The sequence below is a fragment of the Myxocyprinus asiaticus genome, chromosome 34, assembly GCF_019703515.2.
Source record: "Myxocyprinus asiaticus isolate MX2 ecotype Aquarium Trade chromosome 34, UBuf_Myxa_2, whole genome shotgun sequence".
In the NCBI taxonomy this organism is placed as follows: domain Eukaryota; kingdom Metazoa; phylum Chordata; class Actinopteri; order Cypriniformes; family Catostomidae; genus Myxocyprinus; species Myxocyprinus asiaticus.
Window position 1 is genome coordinate 24,359,966 of NC_059377.1, and position 15,505 is coordinate 24,375,470.

At 36.9% G+C, this 15,505-nt stretch overlaps 1 protein-coding gene across 1 annotated transcript; it reads left to right on the plus strand.

Moving 5' to 3' along the window:
* Positions 1-3,854: 3,854 nt before the first annotated feature.
* Positions 3,855-15,505, plus strand: hepacam2 (HEPACAM family member 2). Its single transcript, XM_051671097.1, has 9 exons — positions 3,855-4,564; positions 9,721-10,068; positions 10,182-10,466; positions 11,021-11,320; positions 13,402-13,527; positions 13,872-13,893; positions 13,992-14,026; positions 14,586-14,659; positions 14,755-15,505. Exons 1-9 carry the CDS (start codon positions 4,504-4,506, stop codon positions 14,863-14,865), a joined length of 1,362 nt encoding a protein of 453 aa, XP_051527057.1. The 5' UTR covers positions 3,855-4,503; the 3' UTR covers positions 14,866-15,505.

Consider the following 15,505-nt stretch of genomic DNA (forward strand, 5'->3'; position numbering starts at 1 on the left):
CTGTGTTGTACAATATGTTCGTTCTGATGTGGAGCTGCATAAGGAAAACTGGTTTACAGTTTGTAGAGGTTGGCGATTGGCATGAAATATTTTTAGAAATTGGTTGCTTCTCAAAAAGCTGACAAAGGTTGTCTGTCTGATGTCAGACTGCACCAAAGATGTCTTTAAACGTGCCTTATTCCTGTTTATCACCTTTACTTAAAAAAAATAATATTAAATACCCATTTCTAAAACACAACATCTTAATCAGAACATAACAGTATGGGGGAAAATTAAATCTAAATTTATGTTAGACCCAGAATATTCATTCAGGATTCAATACAAGTTAAGCTCAATCGATAGCATTTGTGGCATAATGATAATTCCCACAAAAATTAATTTTGAATCATCCATTCTTAAAAAAAGCCAAAATTAATGTTGTAGTGAGGCACTTACAATGGAAGTGAATGGGGCCAATTTTCAGAGGGTTTAAAGGCAGAAATGTGAAGCTTATAATTTTATAAAAGCATTTGCATTAATTCTGTTAAAACTCATGTATTATTTGAATTGTAAAGTTGTTTAAATCATTTATTGTTACAGTCATTTTAGGGTTTGTTGACATTACATCATCATGGCAATGAAGTTGTAAAATTGCCTATAACTTAACAGAGAAAGTTAGCAAGTGAGTTTATCACACTGAAATTATGTTAACATGCATATTTATGCCTTGTGGCTTTACTTTTGAAATAGTGAGTATTATAACATTTACAGATTGGCCCCATTCACTTCCATTGTAAGTGCTTCACTGGAAACCAGATCTTTGCTTGTTTTAAAGGATGGACAACTCAAAATGATTTTTTTTGTGGTAATCCATATTACATCACTAATGCTGTCGACTAAGCCTAACTTGTATTAAAACCAGAATATTCCTTTTAATTGTACATTCTGTGTCAAGTATGTGTAAAGTAGCCTTTATTAAATGCATTCATGACTTTTAGAAACAAATATATATATATACACTGGCAGCCAAAAGTTTGGAATAATGTACAGATTTTGCTGTTTCGGAAGGAAATTGGTACTTTAATTCACCAAAGTGGCATTAAACTGATCACAAAGTATAGTAAGGACATTACCGATGTAAAAAAAACAGCACCATCACTATTTGAAAAAAGTCATTTTTGATCAGATCTAGACAGGCCCCATTTCCAGCAGCCATCACTCCAACACCTTATCCTTGAGTAATCATGCTAAATTGCTAATTTGGTACTAGAAAATCACTTGTCATTACATCAAACACAGTTGAAAGCTATTTGGTTCATTAAATGAAGCTTAACGTTGTGTTTGTGTTTGTTTTTGAGTTGCCACAGTATGCAATAGACTGGCAAGTCTTAAGGTCAATGTTAGGTAAAAAATGGCAAAAAAGAAACAGTTTTCTCTAGAAACTCATCAGTCAATCATTGTTTTGAGGAACGAAGGATATGCAATGCTTGAAATTGCCAAAAAACTGAAGATTTCATAAAAAGGTGTACACTACAGTCTTCAAAGACAAAGGACATCTGGCTCTAACAAGGACAGAATGAGAAGTGGAAGGCCAGATGTACAACTAAACAAGAAGATAAGTACATCAGAGTCTCTAGTTTGAGAAATAGACACCTCACATGTCCTCAGCTGACAGCTTCATTGAATTCTACCCGCTCAACACCAGTTTCATGTGCAACAGTAAAGAAAAGACTCAAGGGTGCAGGCCTTATGGGAAGAATTACAAAGAAAAAGCCACTTTTGAAACAGAAAAACAAAAAGAAAAGGTTAGAGTGGGCAAAGAAACAGACATTGGACAACAGATAATTGGAAAAGAGTGTTATGGATCTTAACCCCATTGAGATTTTGTGGGATCAGCTAGAATGTAAGGTGCGTGAGAAGTGTCCGAAAAGACTACAGGAAGCATGGGGTGAAATGTCACCTGAGTATCTGGACAAACTGACAGCTAGAATGCCAAGGATCTGCAAAGCTGTCATTGCTGCACATGGAGGATTTTTTGATGAAAACTCTTTGAAGTAGTTTAAGAAGTTCTGAACATTTTTTTCAAATTGTAATAGTAATTTTTCACGTTATTAATGTCCTGACTATTCATTGTGATCAGTTGAATGCCACTTTGGTGAATAAAAGTACCAATTTCTTTCCATAAGAGCAAAATCTGTACATTATTCCAAACATTTTGCTGCCAGTGTATATAAACTCAGCAAAAAAAGAAACGTCCTCTCACTTTCAACTGTTTTTATTTTCAGCAAACTTAACATGTAAATATTTGTATGAACATAAAAAGATTCAACAACTAAGACATACTGTAAACTGAACAAGTTTCACAGACATGTGACTAACAGAATAATGGAATAATGTGTCCCTGAACAAAAGGGGGGGGGGCTCAAAATCAAAAGTAACAGTCAGTATCTGGTGTGGTCACCAGCTGCAGTAAGTAATGCAGTGCATCTCCTCTTCATGGACTGCACCAGATTTGCCAGTTCTTGCTGTGAGATGTTACCCCACACTTCCACCAAGGCACTTGCAAGTTCCCGGACATTTCTAGGGAGAATGGCCATAGCCCTCACCCTCCGATACAACAGGTCCCAGACGTGCTCAATGGGATTGAAATCCGGGCTCTTCACTGGCCATGGTAGAACACTGACATTCCTGTCTTGCAGGAAATCATGCACAGAACGAGCAGTAAGGCTGGTGGCATTGTCATGCTGGAGGGTCATGTCAGGATGATCCTGCAGGAAGGGTACCACATGAGGGAGGAGGATGTCTTCCCTGTATCACACAGCATTGAGATTGCCTGCAATGACAACAAGCTCAGTTCGATGATGCTGTGACACACCGCCCCAGACCATGACAGACCCTCGACCTCCAAATCGATCCCACTCCAGAGTACAGGCCTCGGTGTAACACTCATTCCTTCGGCGATAAATGCGAGTCCGACCATCACCCCTGGTGAGACAAAACCGTGATTCGTCAGTGAAGAGCACTTTTTTTGCCAGTCCTGTCTAGTCCAGCGAAGATGGGTTTGTGCCCATAGGCGACATTGTTGCCGGTGATGTCTGGTAAGGACCTGCCTTACAACAGGCCTACAAGCCCTCAGTCCAGCCTCTCTCAGCCTATTGCGGACAGTCCCACAGATGGAGGGATTGTGTGTTACTGGTGTAACTCGGCAGTTGTTGTTGCCATCCTGTACCTGTCCTGCAGGTGTGATATTCGGATGTACCGATCCTGTGCAGGTATTGTTACACATGGTCTGCCACTGCGAGGACGATCAGCTGTCCTTCCTGTCTCCCTGTAGCGCTGTCTTAGGTGTCTCACAATATGGACCACATCTGCAGTCCTCATGCCTCCATGCAGCATGCCTAAGGCACGTTCACGCAGATGAGCAGGGACCCTGGGCATCTTTCTTTTGGTGTTTTTCAGAGTCAGTAGAAAGGTCTCTTTAGTGACCTTAATTGCCTACCGTCTGTAAGCTGTTAGTGTCTTAACAACCGTTCCACAACGTGCATGTTCATTAATTGTTAATGGTTCATTGAACAAGCATGGAAAACAATGTTTAAGCCCTTTACAATAAAGATCTGTAAAGTTATTTGGATTTTTACAAAATTATCTTTAAAATACAGTGTCCTGAAAAAGGGACATTTCTTTTTTTGCTGAGTTTACACACACACACACACACACACACACACACACACACATATATATATATATATATATATATATATATATATATATATATATATATATATATATATATATATATGCATGGATCTTGCTTGCTGTTCACAGCTCTAATGTTCATAAAACAAATAATGAGTCAGTAGGAGAGACTGTGGAGTAATATTCCCCTGAAGTTCATTTGTCCTTCAACTAAGATGTCTGATTAGATATTAGTCATAATCTGTTGTCTGTGTAAATACTTTATTAATTTTGTATGCTTCGGTAACCCATGTGGATCTATACCCTATCAGAGTAGTGTTATATGGTAGCTGTGAACCTAAATGACACATTTAAATTCACTTCTGGCTATTTATCTTAAGGTTCGCTTTGAGTTTTTATGTGTGAGCATCACTTTAAGCATTGTTTGTGTTTTGGGCCATGCATGGTTTTAGGTGAAACTTTGCATGTCTATGCATTGTGTAGATCAGTGACCCTGTGTCTGTCATGGACTTGAATATCAGTCTGCACTGGTTTTACACCTGTAGCAGTCTATGCCTGTTTACTAAAACGTTTGAAAAGGAGAAATTCCCGTCTGTGATCTGACACTGTGCGCTTAAGCTGTGTATATCTCGCTTTGAATGTGTATCGGTGAGTCTGTCTCTGGCCCTCAGGGTGACAGCAATCTTTTGGAACCTCAGCCAGGTGTATGTGTCCTAATGGCACGTGGGAGGGGCATAAACTAGCTTCTCTCATTTCCCTGGCAAATACTGTCACCATTTCCCTTTTCATGTCACAAGCCAAACAGCATCTAGAGATTATATTGCAGAAATGGAATGTGTTGGAGTCACCATGTTTCTTCTCATGTGCACCTTATTTCTCGCTGTTCATGGTAAGGTAATTTTTAATTGCCCTTTAAAATAAGTAAGGTAAAAGTAATATTACATACCAAAACCTGAAATACAATTATTATTATTATTTTTTGGACAAAATTCTTAGGCAATGTTCTAGAGCCAATAAGAGAAAGGTCATATTTTTGTGACGTCATTTAAACAAATTTACAGAGTTTGAATTAACGGTATGAGTGAATATTGGCTATTTCTTCAAAATGTTGTTCAGTTGTGCATACATATACCTTATATTAACACTTCAAGAGAAAGATGGAGAAATACTCTGTCTGGAGAACCTGTTTTAAAATACTTTTATTTTTCATATTGATGACTGTTCCTTTTCTGAACACAACCATAGATGGTTCTCTGCACACCAGTGTGATACAGAACTAAGATCAGTGAAACTGTGGATTGATTTTAATTCTGTTATTCGGTTTTAAATCTGTAATTCTGAAATAACATGGAGATTACTTCCTACATGAGATTTCCATTTTGAGTAAATGGAATATGTTCACACAGTTACCTCATAGCATTTGTACTTATGTTGTTTTACATTACATTACAAATTAGTATATTTTTCAATGTTTAAATAATACTTTACACCTTAACAATGAGATCTTATTAGTTAACATGACCTTAGGCTTTTCAAGGCAATCGGTTTGCTTGCTTTTAAAGTAAGTTCTAAGTAAACGTACTTATTTGGCTCAAGTAAACTGAACTTAATATTTTTAAGTGACTTTAGCTCATCTGTACTTAAAGCCAAAGTTTAAAAAACATATATGTTTGAGTTATGATTCCAAAATGTGACATTTCAAGTGCAGTTTAAATAAGGCCACTTAAATTTTTTTATTAATGACAACTTTAGGATTTAGAGAGTAACGGTAACTTAATTTAAACAGCAAGAATAGTAAAAACTTAATCTTAAATTGAGTTAACAATTTCTTTTTTTATTATTATTATTATTTTATTTTTTTTAAATTTGAGATAACTATTAGTATGTGGTAATTAGTAACAGTGGATGAACTAACAATGATTTTTTTTTAAGCATTTATTAATCTTAATGTTAATTTATGAAAACAAAATTGTCTATTGTTCATTTATGCTAGTTCATAATGCGTTAACTAATGTTGACATGTACAACTTTTACATTTGAAATGTATTAGAATATGATGAAATTAACCAAAAATAATAAATGCTGTAAAAGGAAGTTAACTAATGAAGTTAAATAATCTTAACAAATACAACCTTATTGAAAGTGTTACCAATAATAAAATACTACAACCATATTAGTACACATGATAATATATACAAACTATAGGCATAGGCGTGACTCATACTCTTGTGGCAGACACTTAATAAGTTCCTATATGTCATTTTATGTATGTCACATGCTGCTTTAAATATACACAAGTACAAACGTTCAGTGCTTAGTGGATTAGTCATGGTCAGGCATGGCAAGTTTATATGTGTGTTTTGTTGGGAGCTGATTATTTTAGGTGTGAATAGTCTGGTGTTTGTTTGTGTTTGGGGATGCATAAGGAGCAGATCATTTGTTTGTTAGTGGGAATAGCTCAGTTATTAATGCCTGTTGTCTTTCTGGTGTAAGTGCACTGTTGCTATCACCACTATTATTGTTTGGAGGCAATAAGACCACAACAGGCCCAACACACTTTATAGAATTCATAGCATAGCTTATAGTGTGGAGTAAACAGAGGCACACTTTTAGCTTCCACTGAACTTGCCCTCTGGTCATTTATGCATGCAATAAGGGTGTCCTTATTTATTATTTAGCACATAACACGAGCCACACAGTTATCTATTGTAACGCACAACACTGGCTGTCAGCAGGCCAGTAGAGGCGTAGGGGGTGGAGATGGCCGTGTCCGGGTAGTTGAGGGCACAAGGCAGATAGAGAGGGAGGAGACTGTTTACCTGATTACTGCCTACCTGCCTGCTGTCACACAACTTTGCCTAGCAACGTAATGCAGATTAACAGCTGTTAGTCCTATATAACATGTTTTTTAACCATGCTGGAAAAGAAATCTTATCCTTAAAGGGATAGATCGCCCTGAAATGAAAATTCTGTCATCATTTATACAGACTCATGTCATTCTAAACCCATATGAGTTTCTTTCTTCCATGGAACACAAAAGAAGATCTTAGGCAGAATGTTAGTGTTACTATTTTCTGAGTCTGATCTCACAAAAATCATGTGACTTCGTGGCAATTTTGCTAAATTATATTGCGTGCAGCGTGAAGCATTTCCCATGTTTCCATTAATCATGGTATAAATAATGGGGGGTTGTACTTGCTTGTTTTGATTATTGGGGTTACCTCCCCCCACCTCCCCCATAATTTACACCCTATGCCAGGTTGTTTTTTCCATGTGAAAGGGGGACGGATGCTCTCAACCTTTAAAAAATAAAATCATAAAAAAACACTAACAAAACCATCATAAACATAGTCCATATGACTTGTGTGCTATATTTTGTATATATAATTTATAATTTTTCCTCGCCATTTACTGAAAATTTTCCCCTTCGCTATAGAGCTCTCAATTTTTTTTTGCATCTATTTTTCGAAACATCTCCATTTGTGTTTCACTGAAAAAAGGAACTCATACAGGTATGGAACAACATGGGGGTGAGCAAATAATGGCATCATTTTCATATTTAGGTGAACTATTAAGTGTGAAAGGATGAAGTGTATGGAAATAAGAGATGTTAGTTTACATTGCAATAGAGGCTAATACGTTGCCTTGATAGCATAATCTTGGGATGCTTCTTACATGCTTCCCTGACAGTGTTTTCTCTTTTATCACTGTACAAACTGATGTCTCGGAGTGATCTCAATGTCTTAACGTAATGCGCAGCAGCTATTCATCACTGCCTGAGTGTTTGCTCACAGACCAGTTCAGACAAATTAGAGAGAACTTCATGTTTGACCACTATCATTCTGAGAAGCTGGTAAATATTTGCCCACAGTAGAGCACTGTGGGAGACAGCAATGGTGATTAAACTGCAGACCTGTGTGTATGAGCTAATTAACAACGTGGATAAATCCAGTGTAACGATCTAATGAGTTACCGAGTCAGATATTTGGACTGCAGTTAGAGGAGACATGGAATTTTGTGGCAGCGGATTATGTGTGGATAGATTATGTCTTACTCTGTAAATTTCCCTATCGGCTATACAGTTAAATGGAATGTCCAAGTGAAGCAAAGGGGAAGGAAAATTGGTCTGATTAGCGGATGATTTAGATGAATGTTTTAATCAGTAAAGTCACAGTTAATGAGAAGCATTGCTGGATTTTAGGTGATTCTGTTCTGCCCAAATGATCAGAAGCATGAACATTGAGCATGCAAGGTTTGTCTAGTTGAGTAAAATCTGAATATTGGCTTTTTACTTACTGAAAAAAATTGACTCGTCCCCCATTTTTTTAACCCTTGTGTTGTGCTCGTTTGTGCTAACACCTTTTGTGTTCCCCGTCAAATGTGACTGGCCCACTAAGATTGTTAATAAATCTCTCATATTGCATATATTATCCCAAGATATTGCATTAGATCTTTTTTTGTCAATTTCTTTTTTAGTAATTATGACAATAAATTTTTTTGAACATATATTTAAAAACAAAAATTATTGGTAGAAGGATTCATTGAACTGAGCTTATACCGGGCCAGTAGGGGCCCCTCCTTGCAGAAAAAGTTACAAATAATAACAATTATGTAATAAATGAATCACCACTTATTAATTACCACTTTTTGATCTAAACAAAATAGGTGTCATTTTAAAGCTTAGAATCTGGACTTTACAATGCATATAGCTGATCTTACCAATTCTTAAATAATGTTTTTCAATTTGCTGACAAATTAGAACTGTTTTGTTCTCATAATTTGCTAAATTTTTATCAAAACAAATATAGACAGAGTTGGTAGAAACAGAAAAAAAGAAAAGATGAGATAGCTATGTGTAATATATTAGCAAATATGTTTCACTCAGAGGCCAAACTGCAGTGAGTATTAGTGTATGAAATTCCCACTGGCACACATAAATATAATAAACATAAGTGTCTTTTTGTCACGTTTTTCCTTATTACTTCCTGGAAAATACATATAACATAGACAATGACATATCATAATTTACAGCACTATCCTGATTCAAACGAGCCCAAACACAACATAATATTGAAATATTTCTCAAAGAGTGTACACGGAAAGGCGATGCACAAAAGGGCGCTTAACACACGTTTTGTGTGTTTGTGTGTGTGTGCCCACATGTCCAAAGACTTTGTGTGTGCAAACACACATCCACGTACTGTATGTGCTCATCTAAAGGATTGGGATGCTCCTAAAAATGTAATATTTCTGTATTTTGTAGTCTAATCCATTCATTTCCAGTGGCCGACCACTTTAGACCGGGAACACCACAGGTGAAACAAAGTGAAATAAACCCAATAAAATTTTATGAAAATGATCTAAAAAATATTGTGTGTTCAGATGCTCTGTGTGAACAAAGTCATGGAATTTTTTTCCAACTGACTGGATGAAATAAACTACAGTTAAAAAAATATTTAAAAAATCACAATATAAGGGTTAAAAATATACAAATATAAATTGCAGTTACAGTAAGGCACTTAGAATGGAAGTGAACTGGGCCAGTTCAAAAACATCAAAATAAACTTTTAAAAAAAATATATCCACAAGACGTGTATCTGATATGTGTTAACATGATTTTAGTGTGATGAAACCACTTACTAACCTTATCTGTGTAAAGTCATATCCAACATTAAAACTTCATTGCCATGATGATGTTACCCCAGTAAACCCTGTAATCTGATAAATTCTGTAACGCTGGTAAATCCCTGATTTTATTACACTTAAATCATGGTAACACACATAATGTGCACGTCTTGTGGCCATACTTAATAATAATATAATTAACAATAATCCACAAATGCTGACAAATGTGCTTAACTTGTATTAAACCCGGAACATTCCTTTAAGAACAGCGATATCGACAAACCACAGTAGTAAACAAATTGATACTACATAAAGCAGTTACTTAACTTAGAATCACTGTTTGTTTTTTCCCCCACTACACTAAGCCATTTAACATCAAGTCATGCCACAAATTTCTGATGCACAATCTCCGTTGAACAGGTACGGACTCTGAATACATTTCGCTGGAGCCCACACAACATGGGAGAAAGGGGGACTCTATGCTCCTCAAAGTGGAGACTCATTTCAATTCCCAGAATGTGACGTTCCAGGGGACCTGGTACAAGACAAAGCCCATTTACACTCATTTGGCCACTTTCACCAAGAGCAATGTTATCCTAAATATGCGCCTAAAGAGCAATACAGTAATCAACCTGCCCAATGTCTCACTGTATATTGAGCACCTGGATGAGGTTGCAGAGGGGGAATACCAGATGGAGATTAATCTCATTTTCCCAGGAAGCTCCAAGCCAGTGCCTGTCACAAAGACAGTGACAGTCACAGTCAGTGGTATGAACTTTTTTGGAGTGTTTTTAGTGTTATTATCTTCTACCCCGATACAAGTAATGTAGAGCATTGCATATCTCTTTTTGTCTTAGTTTTTTTATGATTTCTGTTTCCAGTGCCTGTATCCATCCCCATTATTAGCAAGACCCCAGACTCAGAACTCGTGGAAGACAGGGACAATGTGACACTGACTTGCTCTGTTGAAAATGGGACAAATGTTCATTACAAATGGCTGAGGAACAACAATTTGGTAGGCCTTAGTGATCGGTATACTTTCTCACAAGACAATGGCACGCTTGTTATAAACCCTGTCAAGAAAGAAGACATCGGCCAATACGTCTGTGAGGCCAAAAACCACATCAGCGTTGAGCTAAGCAAACAGACTGATCTCAGTGTGTTCTGTAAGTATCTTATTTATCTATCTACTTACTGTAGATGAGCAGGAATAGCAAACTCATTCATCATCCGTCATCGCCCTATGTGTAAATCAACGCAGCCTTATACACTGTCCAGCAAGTTCCTGTTTCTGCCAGAGAATTAACTGCTATTTGCATTGTAACTCAGATGATAAATGTGATCTGACATGATGTCATGCCTTACAGTAAAGATAGTTTTCAAAGGTTAAGCTATTTATACAAATAAAGTAGAAAAGGAAATTCAAAATTTGGTGTTGGCTTGACAAAGCCTTGTCTAAAAGTTTAGAAAAAGTTTTAAAAACTATGAAGATTGAAGGTTTGAATACTGACTTTGAATACTTTTAAATCTAGACAGTTTATAGATAGATAGACAGACAGACAGACAGATAGACAGATAGACAGACAGATAGATAGATAGATAGATAGATAGATAGATAGATAGATAGATAGATAGATACAATTTATTACAAAATTATAAAAATGGATGGATGAAAAACAGAAAACTGATATTTTTTGTGTGTCTTTACCAAATGTGTTAGATGGGCCTTATAACCTGGCAGTAAATTCTGACCAGGGTCTGAAAACAGGAGGGGTGTTCACAGTGAACCCAGGGGAACTGGTCTTTTTTGAGTGTCTTGCGGATTCAAACCCTCCAAACACCTGTGTCTGGATCTCAAAGACAAAGAACGGCACAGAGGTTCTTATGACTGGGCCAAGGTTTGAAGTGACATCGTATGAGTTAGCTCAAGCTAAAGAGTTCTTGTGTAGAGCATTCAACAATGTGACAAAGAAGCAGGATGAGACTAAGTTCACGCTGGTGGTGGCCAGTCTTGGCAAAGGTATGTATGTTGTCACCTATTGCTTTGGATCTGTGGAATAGTTTACCCCAAAATGAAAATTCTGTCAATTACTCACTCTCATGTTGTTTCAAACCCATGTGTGATGAGGAGGAGGGTGTGGCCGGGCCATGATGGTGCGCCAGTTCAAGAGAGAGAGAGAGACACATGCGTGTGTCCTTATGCTTTATGTTGATTTAAGTTAATTTATATCATTAAAGTTTGTTTATTGTTCAGCCGGTTCCCGCCTCCTCCTTGCCCACCTTTAACTGTTACAGTGGTGCTTAAACCCAGAAGGGATGAGGGATGCGCTGTCGCGGAGTCCTCTCCGCTGCCATCCGCCAGGGGAGCAGCCGTGGCCGTATGCCTGGGGATGGAGTGGTTGCTGCCGGCCACCGAGAGCCGGAGGAACCGCTGCCATCCACCGAAGAAGGGGAGGAGCGGTTCCGTCTGCCAGAGGCCAGAGGAGGAGCTGCCGTCCACCAGGGGAGGAGCGAGCTGGGTCCACCAGAGGGTGGAGGAGCGGTTGAGGACCGGGCGACAGTGTGTCCGGGAGCCGGCCACACTGTCTCTCTCTCCTATCTCTCTCTCTCTCTGTGTGTCTCAGCTTGCCCTTTCTCTCTCCCCATGCCTCCCATCGTCTCTCCCCCAAGTTCACAGGAGGCGGGGTGGACCACCGGTTGACGGAACGGCTGAAGGGCAGCATCTCCCCTCCAGAGGTGGGGGGGAGTATGTCAGTCCGGTGGCGCCCTGGCCTGAATCAGGTGGGGGAGGAGTGTGACGAGGAGGAAGATGTGGCTGAATCAGCTGATCAGCGGGAGAGCGAGATAAAGGGAAGCCAGAGGTGCCAGTTTGAGAGAGACGCACGTGGCCGCGCTGCATGTGTGTCTGTGTCCTTATGTTTTATGTTGTTTTAAGTTAATTTATGTAATTAAATTCTGTTTATTGTTCAGCCGGTTCCTGCCTCCTCCTTGCCCACCTTTAAATGTTACACCATGTTTTTATTTTTATGTGAAGCTTCAGAAAAGACACATAAGCCCATGAAATAAAAGCAGTCAATAGGATTTGTGCACTATATTGCTAGTCTTCTGAAGCCATACTATAGCTTTGTATGAGGAACAGACCGAAATGTAAGTTGTTATTCACTTCTCCTCCAGATCCGATCAAATTCATGAACAAATCATTCAGACAGGTTTTGTGAAATGGATGAACCGATTCATTGAAAAGATCTGGCTCAAAATAAATGAATAAATTTAAATTTGACAAATTATTAATTTTTGGGTGAACTATTCCTTTACATGAATATTCTGGGTTCAATACAAGTAAAGCTCAATCAACAGCATTTGTGGCATAATGTTTATTACAACAAAAAATAAGTTTGACTCGTCCCTCCTTTTCTTTAAAAAAAAAAGCAAAAATGGAGGTTACATTGAGGCACTTACAATGGAAGTGAATGGGGCCAATTTTTGGAGGGTTTAAAGGTGAAAATGTGAAGCTTATAATTTATAAAAGCACAAACATTAATTCCTCTGTTAAAGGTCATGCATAATTTAAGCTGTAAAGATTTAAAATCTTCATTTCTAGAGTAGTTTTAGGGCTTTAGGATTTGTTGACATTACATTGTCATTGCAACAAAGTTGTAAAATTGGCTATAACTTTACACAGAAAAGGTTTATAAGGGATTTGATCACACTAAAATCACGTTAACACACACATTGATTATGTCTTGTGGCTATACTTTTAAAATAATGAGTATTTTAATGTTTATGGATTGGCCCCATTCAGTTCCAGTGTAAGTGCCTCACTGGAACCTTGATTAAAAAAAAACATTTTTAAAGAAAAGGGACAAGTCAAAATGTATTTTTATATTGATCAATATTATGCCACAAACGCTGTCGACTGAGCCTACCAGTGGTTGTTTACCAGTGGTTACACACTGAATTTTGGTCCAGTGTGGACTTAGAATAGAAAAACACAAACAGTTCTTGATTGTGTCTTTTTGAGAAATAGGATAAAGATGACTGACCAGAAAAGATATATAAAAATATATGGCTTGTAACACTTGTATTTTAATCTCTTTCCAGGAAGAGAGAAACATATTCAGGAAGGGAGTGCGCTGTCTCCCTTGTCTTTTATTACAATCGCATCAGTGGTCATCATTGTGTGTATGATGTTTGTGCTCCTAAGGAAGAGCTGCCATCCAAGAAGAAGTATGAAATGATACCTCTGTCTTTTATAGATATTCAAGCTTTTCCTCAACAATGTGTCATTTGACAAAATAATGTATTAATTAAAGTGCTACAAAACTTATATTCTGTATAAAACTATAAAGAGTTGTTTTGAAAAGTTTTGTTTAGCTCTAGTGCACTTTTTAAACAAATGTAATCATTGATTTGCACGTAATCCACGCTCTGTTTTTCAGGCTTTATTCAAATCAGTCATAGTCATTGAAACAAGGAAAATTCTGAACTTTTTTGCATAAAGATTTCTGTTGAACTTGAACCCATCTTTTCGTAGCAATAATATGTAATTACTTTTTATACTGTTTCCACAGTTATAAAGACTATGTACAGGCGGTAAGAAAAAATCTATTCATCTATTGAAATATTTGCAAAATACATTCCACATTTTTTCATTTCTATAAGATCATTAATTGATTGATGCTGTTCTCTAGTCCTACGACAGAGCAGAGAGGACTGCACCGCTCTGGTAGGTTTACTGCATGCCTCAGACTATAATATACCCGTGTTGTGAAGCAGTAATGTGTACATAGCCTCTCTGTACAAACAACCTCCCCAATCCCATTAACATTACAACTACTATAATCATATCTTCCTGGTTTCTGTCAGCATACACGATAAAAATATTTTCCACCTTGTTGGCGTGGTTTCACCTGGCTACATAGTCTCTCTCTAAATAAAAATTATACTGTTTGTTTTTTTTATAAGGATACATTACACCATGTGTTCCTTATAAAATAGAATTTTAAATAAAACAAAAGTAAAATAAAATAAATAGGATGTAAATTCTGCTTGCAATGAGCAGTGCGTTAGTGACCTAAAAATACTTAAAAATATATCAAGATTTATATGTTGTCTATTTTATAGTACATATTGAGAATATATCGCTTTCGATACAGTGCAGAATGAGTCTCTCTATAAGTTTAATTTAGTAGAGAGGCGCATAAGAGATTATGTCATAAATAAACATTGTCCTGTTTATAGCTCTGACATATAGAATATATCTAATCTGAATAATGTACTTGTAGGTCATGAAGATGCAACTGAAGACTTTGGCATCTATGAATTTGTCTCCGTACCTGGGAAAATGGAATCAACACAGGTAAAGTCACTGGGATGGAAAGATAATTGTTTGCTTTTTTGCATGAGCAGTTTTGCTCCCGAACAGTTTTAATATCTTTTCATTGTGTTTTCCAGGCATCCTGCAGGTCTTTGGCACGGTTCGATTCAGTCAAAGATTTGCATACCACCATCTATGATGTCATCAGACATGTGCCTGAAACTCCGACACTGAGTCTGTTGAAATGAGAGAGAGAGAGATGGCTAGTCATGTGTGCTGGATATAACAACGACTTAAGTCATATCACAATTTTCTAATTTCCGTCACATATTTAAGCAATTCTTTTTTGTTTTACATAACCGTTTAATTTATATTCTATTAAACAAAATCAGCAATTTTCACAAGTGCTGGGCACTGATGTTTTTAATATCTTCAAAGGAATATATGTAAATGAGAACTATGAATGTTTTTTTTTTCTGTAGCATCTGGCATAATGAAAATAATAAGAGTATTGAAATATAAATACAGTCAGCAGCTAACAATATTGTTTTTCTTGCATTATTAATGTAAATATGATGTAAATATTTGTACGTTGACACTGTATTTTTGCACACTGCAATGTATTCTGTGATATTGCTCATTACATGCGAAGATGCCACATAACCGTTCCATACATTGCATAGGTAGCAGTTTTTCGAATTTAAAACAGACATCTTGTGAATGTTTGTTTACTATGCATTGCACATGCACCTGTTAACATTTTACACTCGGACTCAGATAATTTGAAAATAAAGATTTTTGGAAATATTTTAGTAACGTTTTCTTCATTATTTTTTTTATAATCCATGATATTTCTTTATAAATCTTTATAAATCCACCTTTATGTTT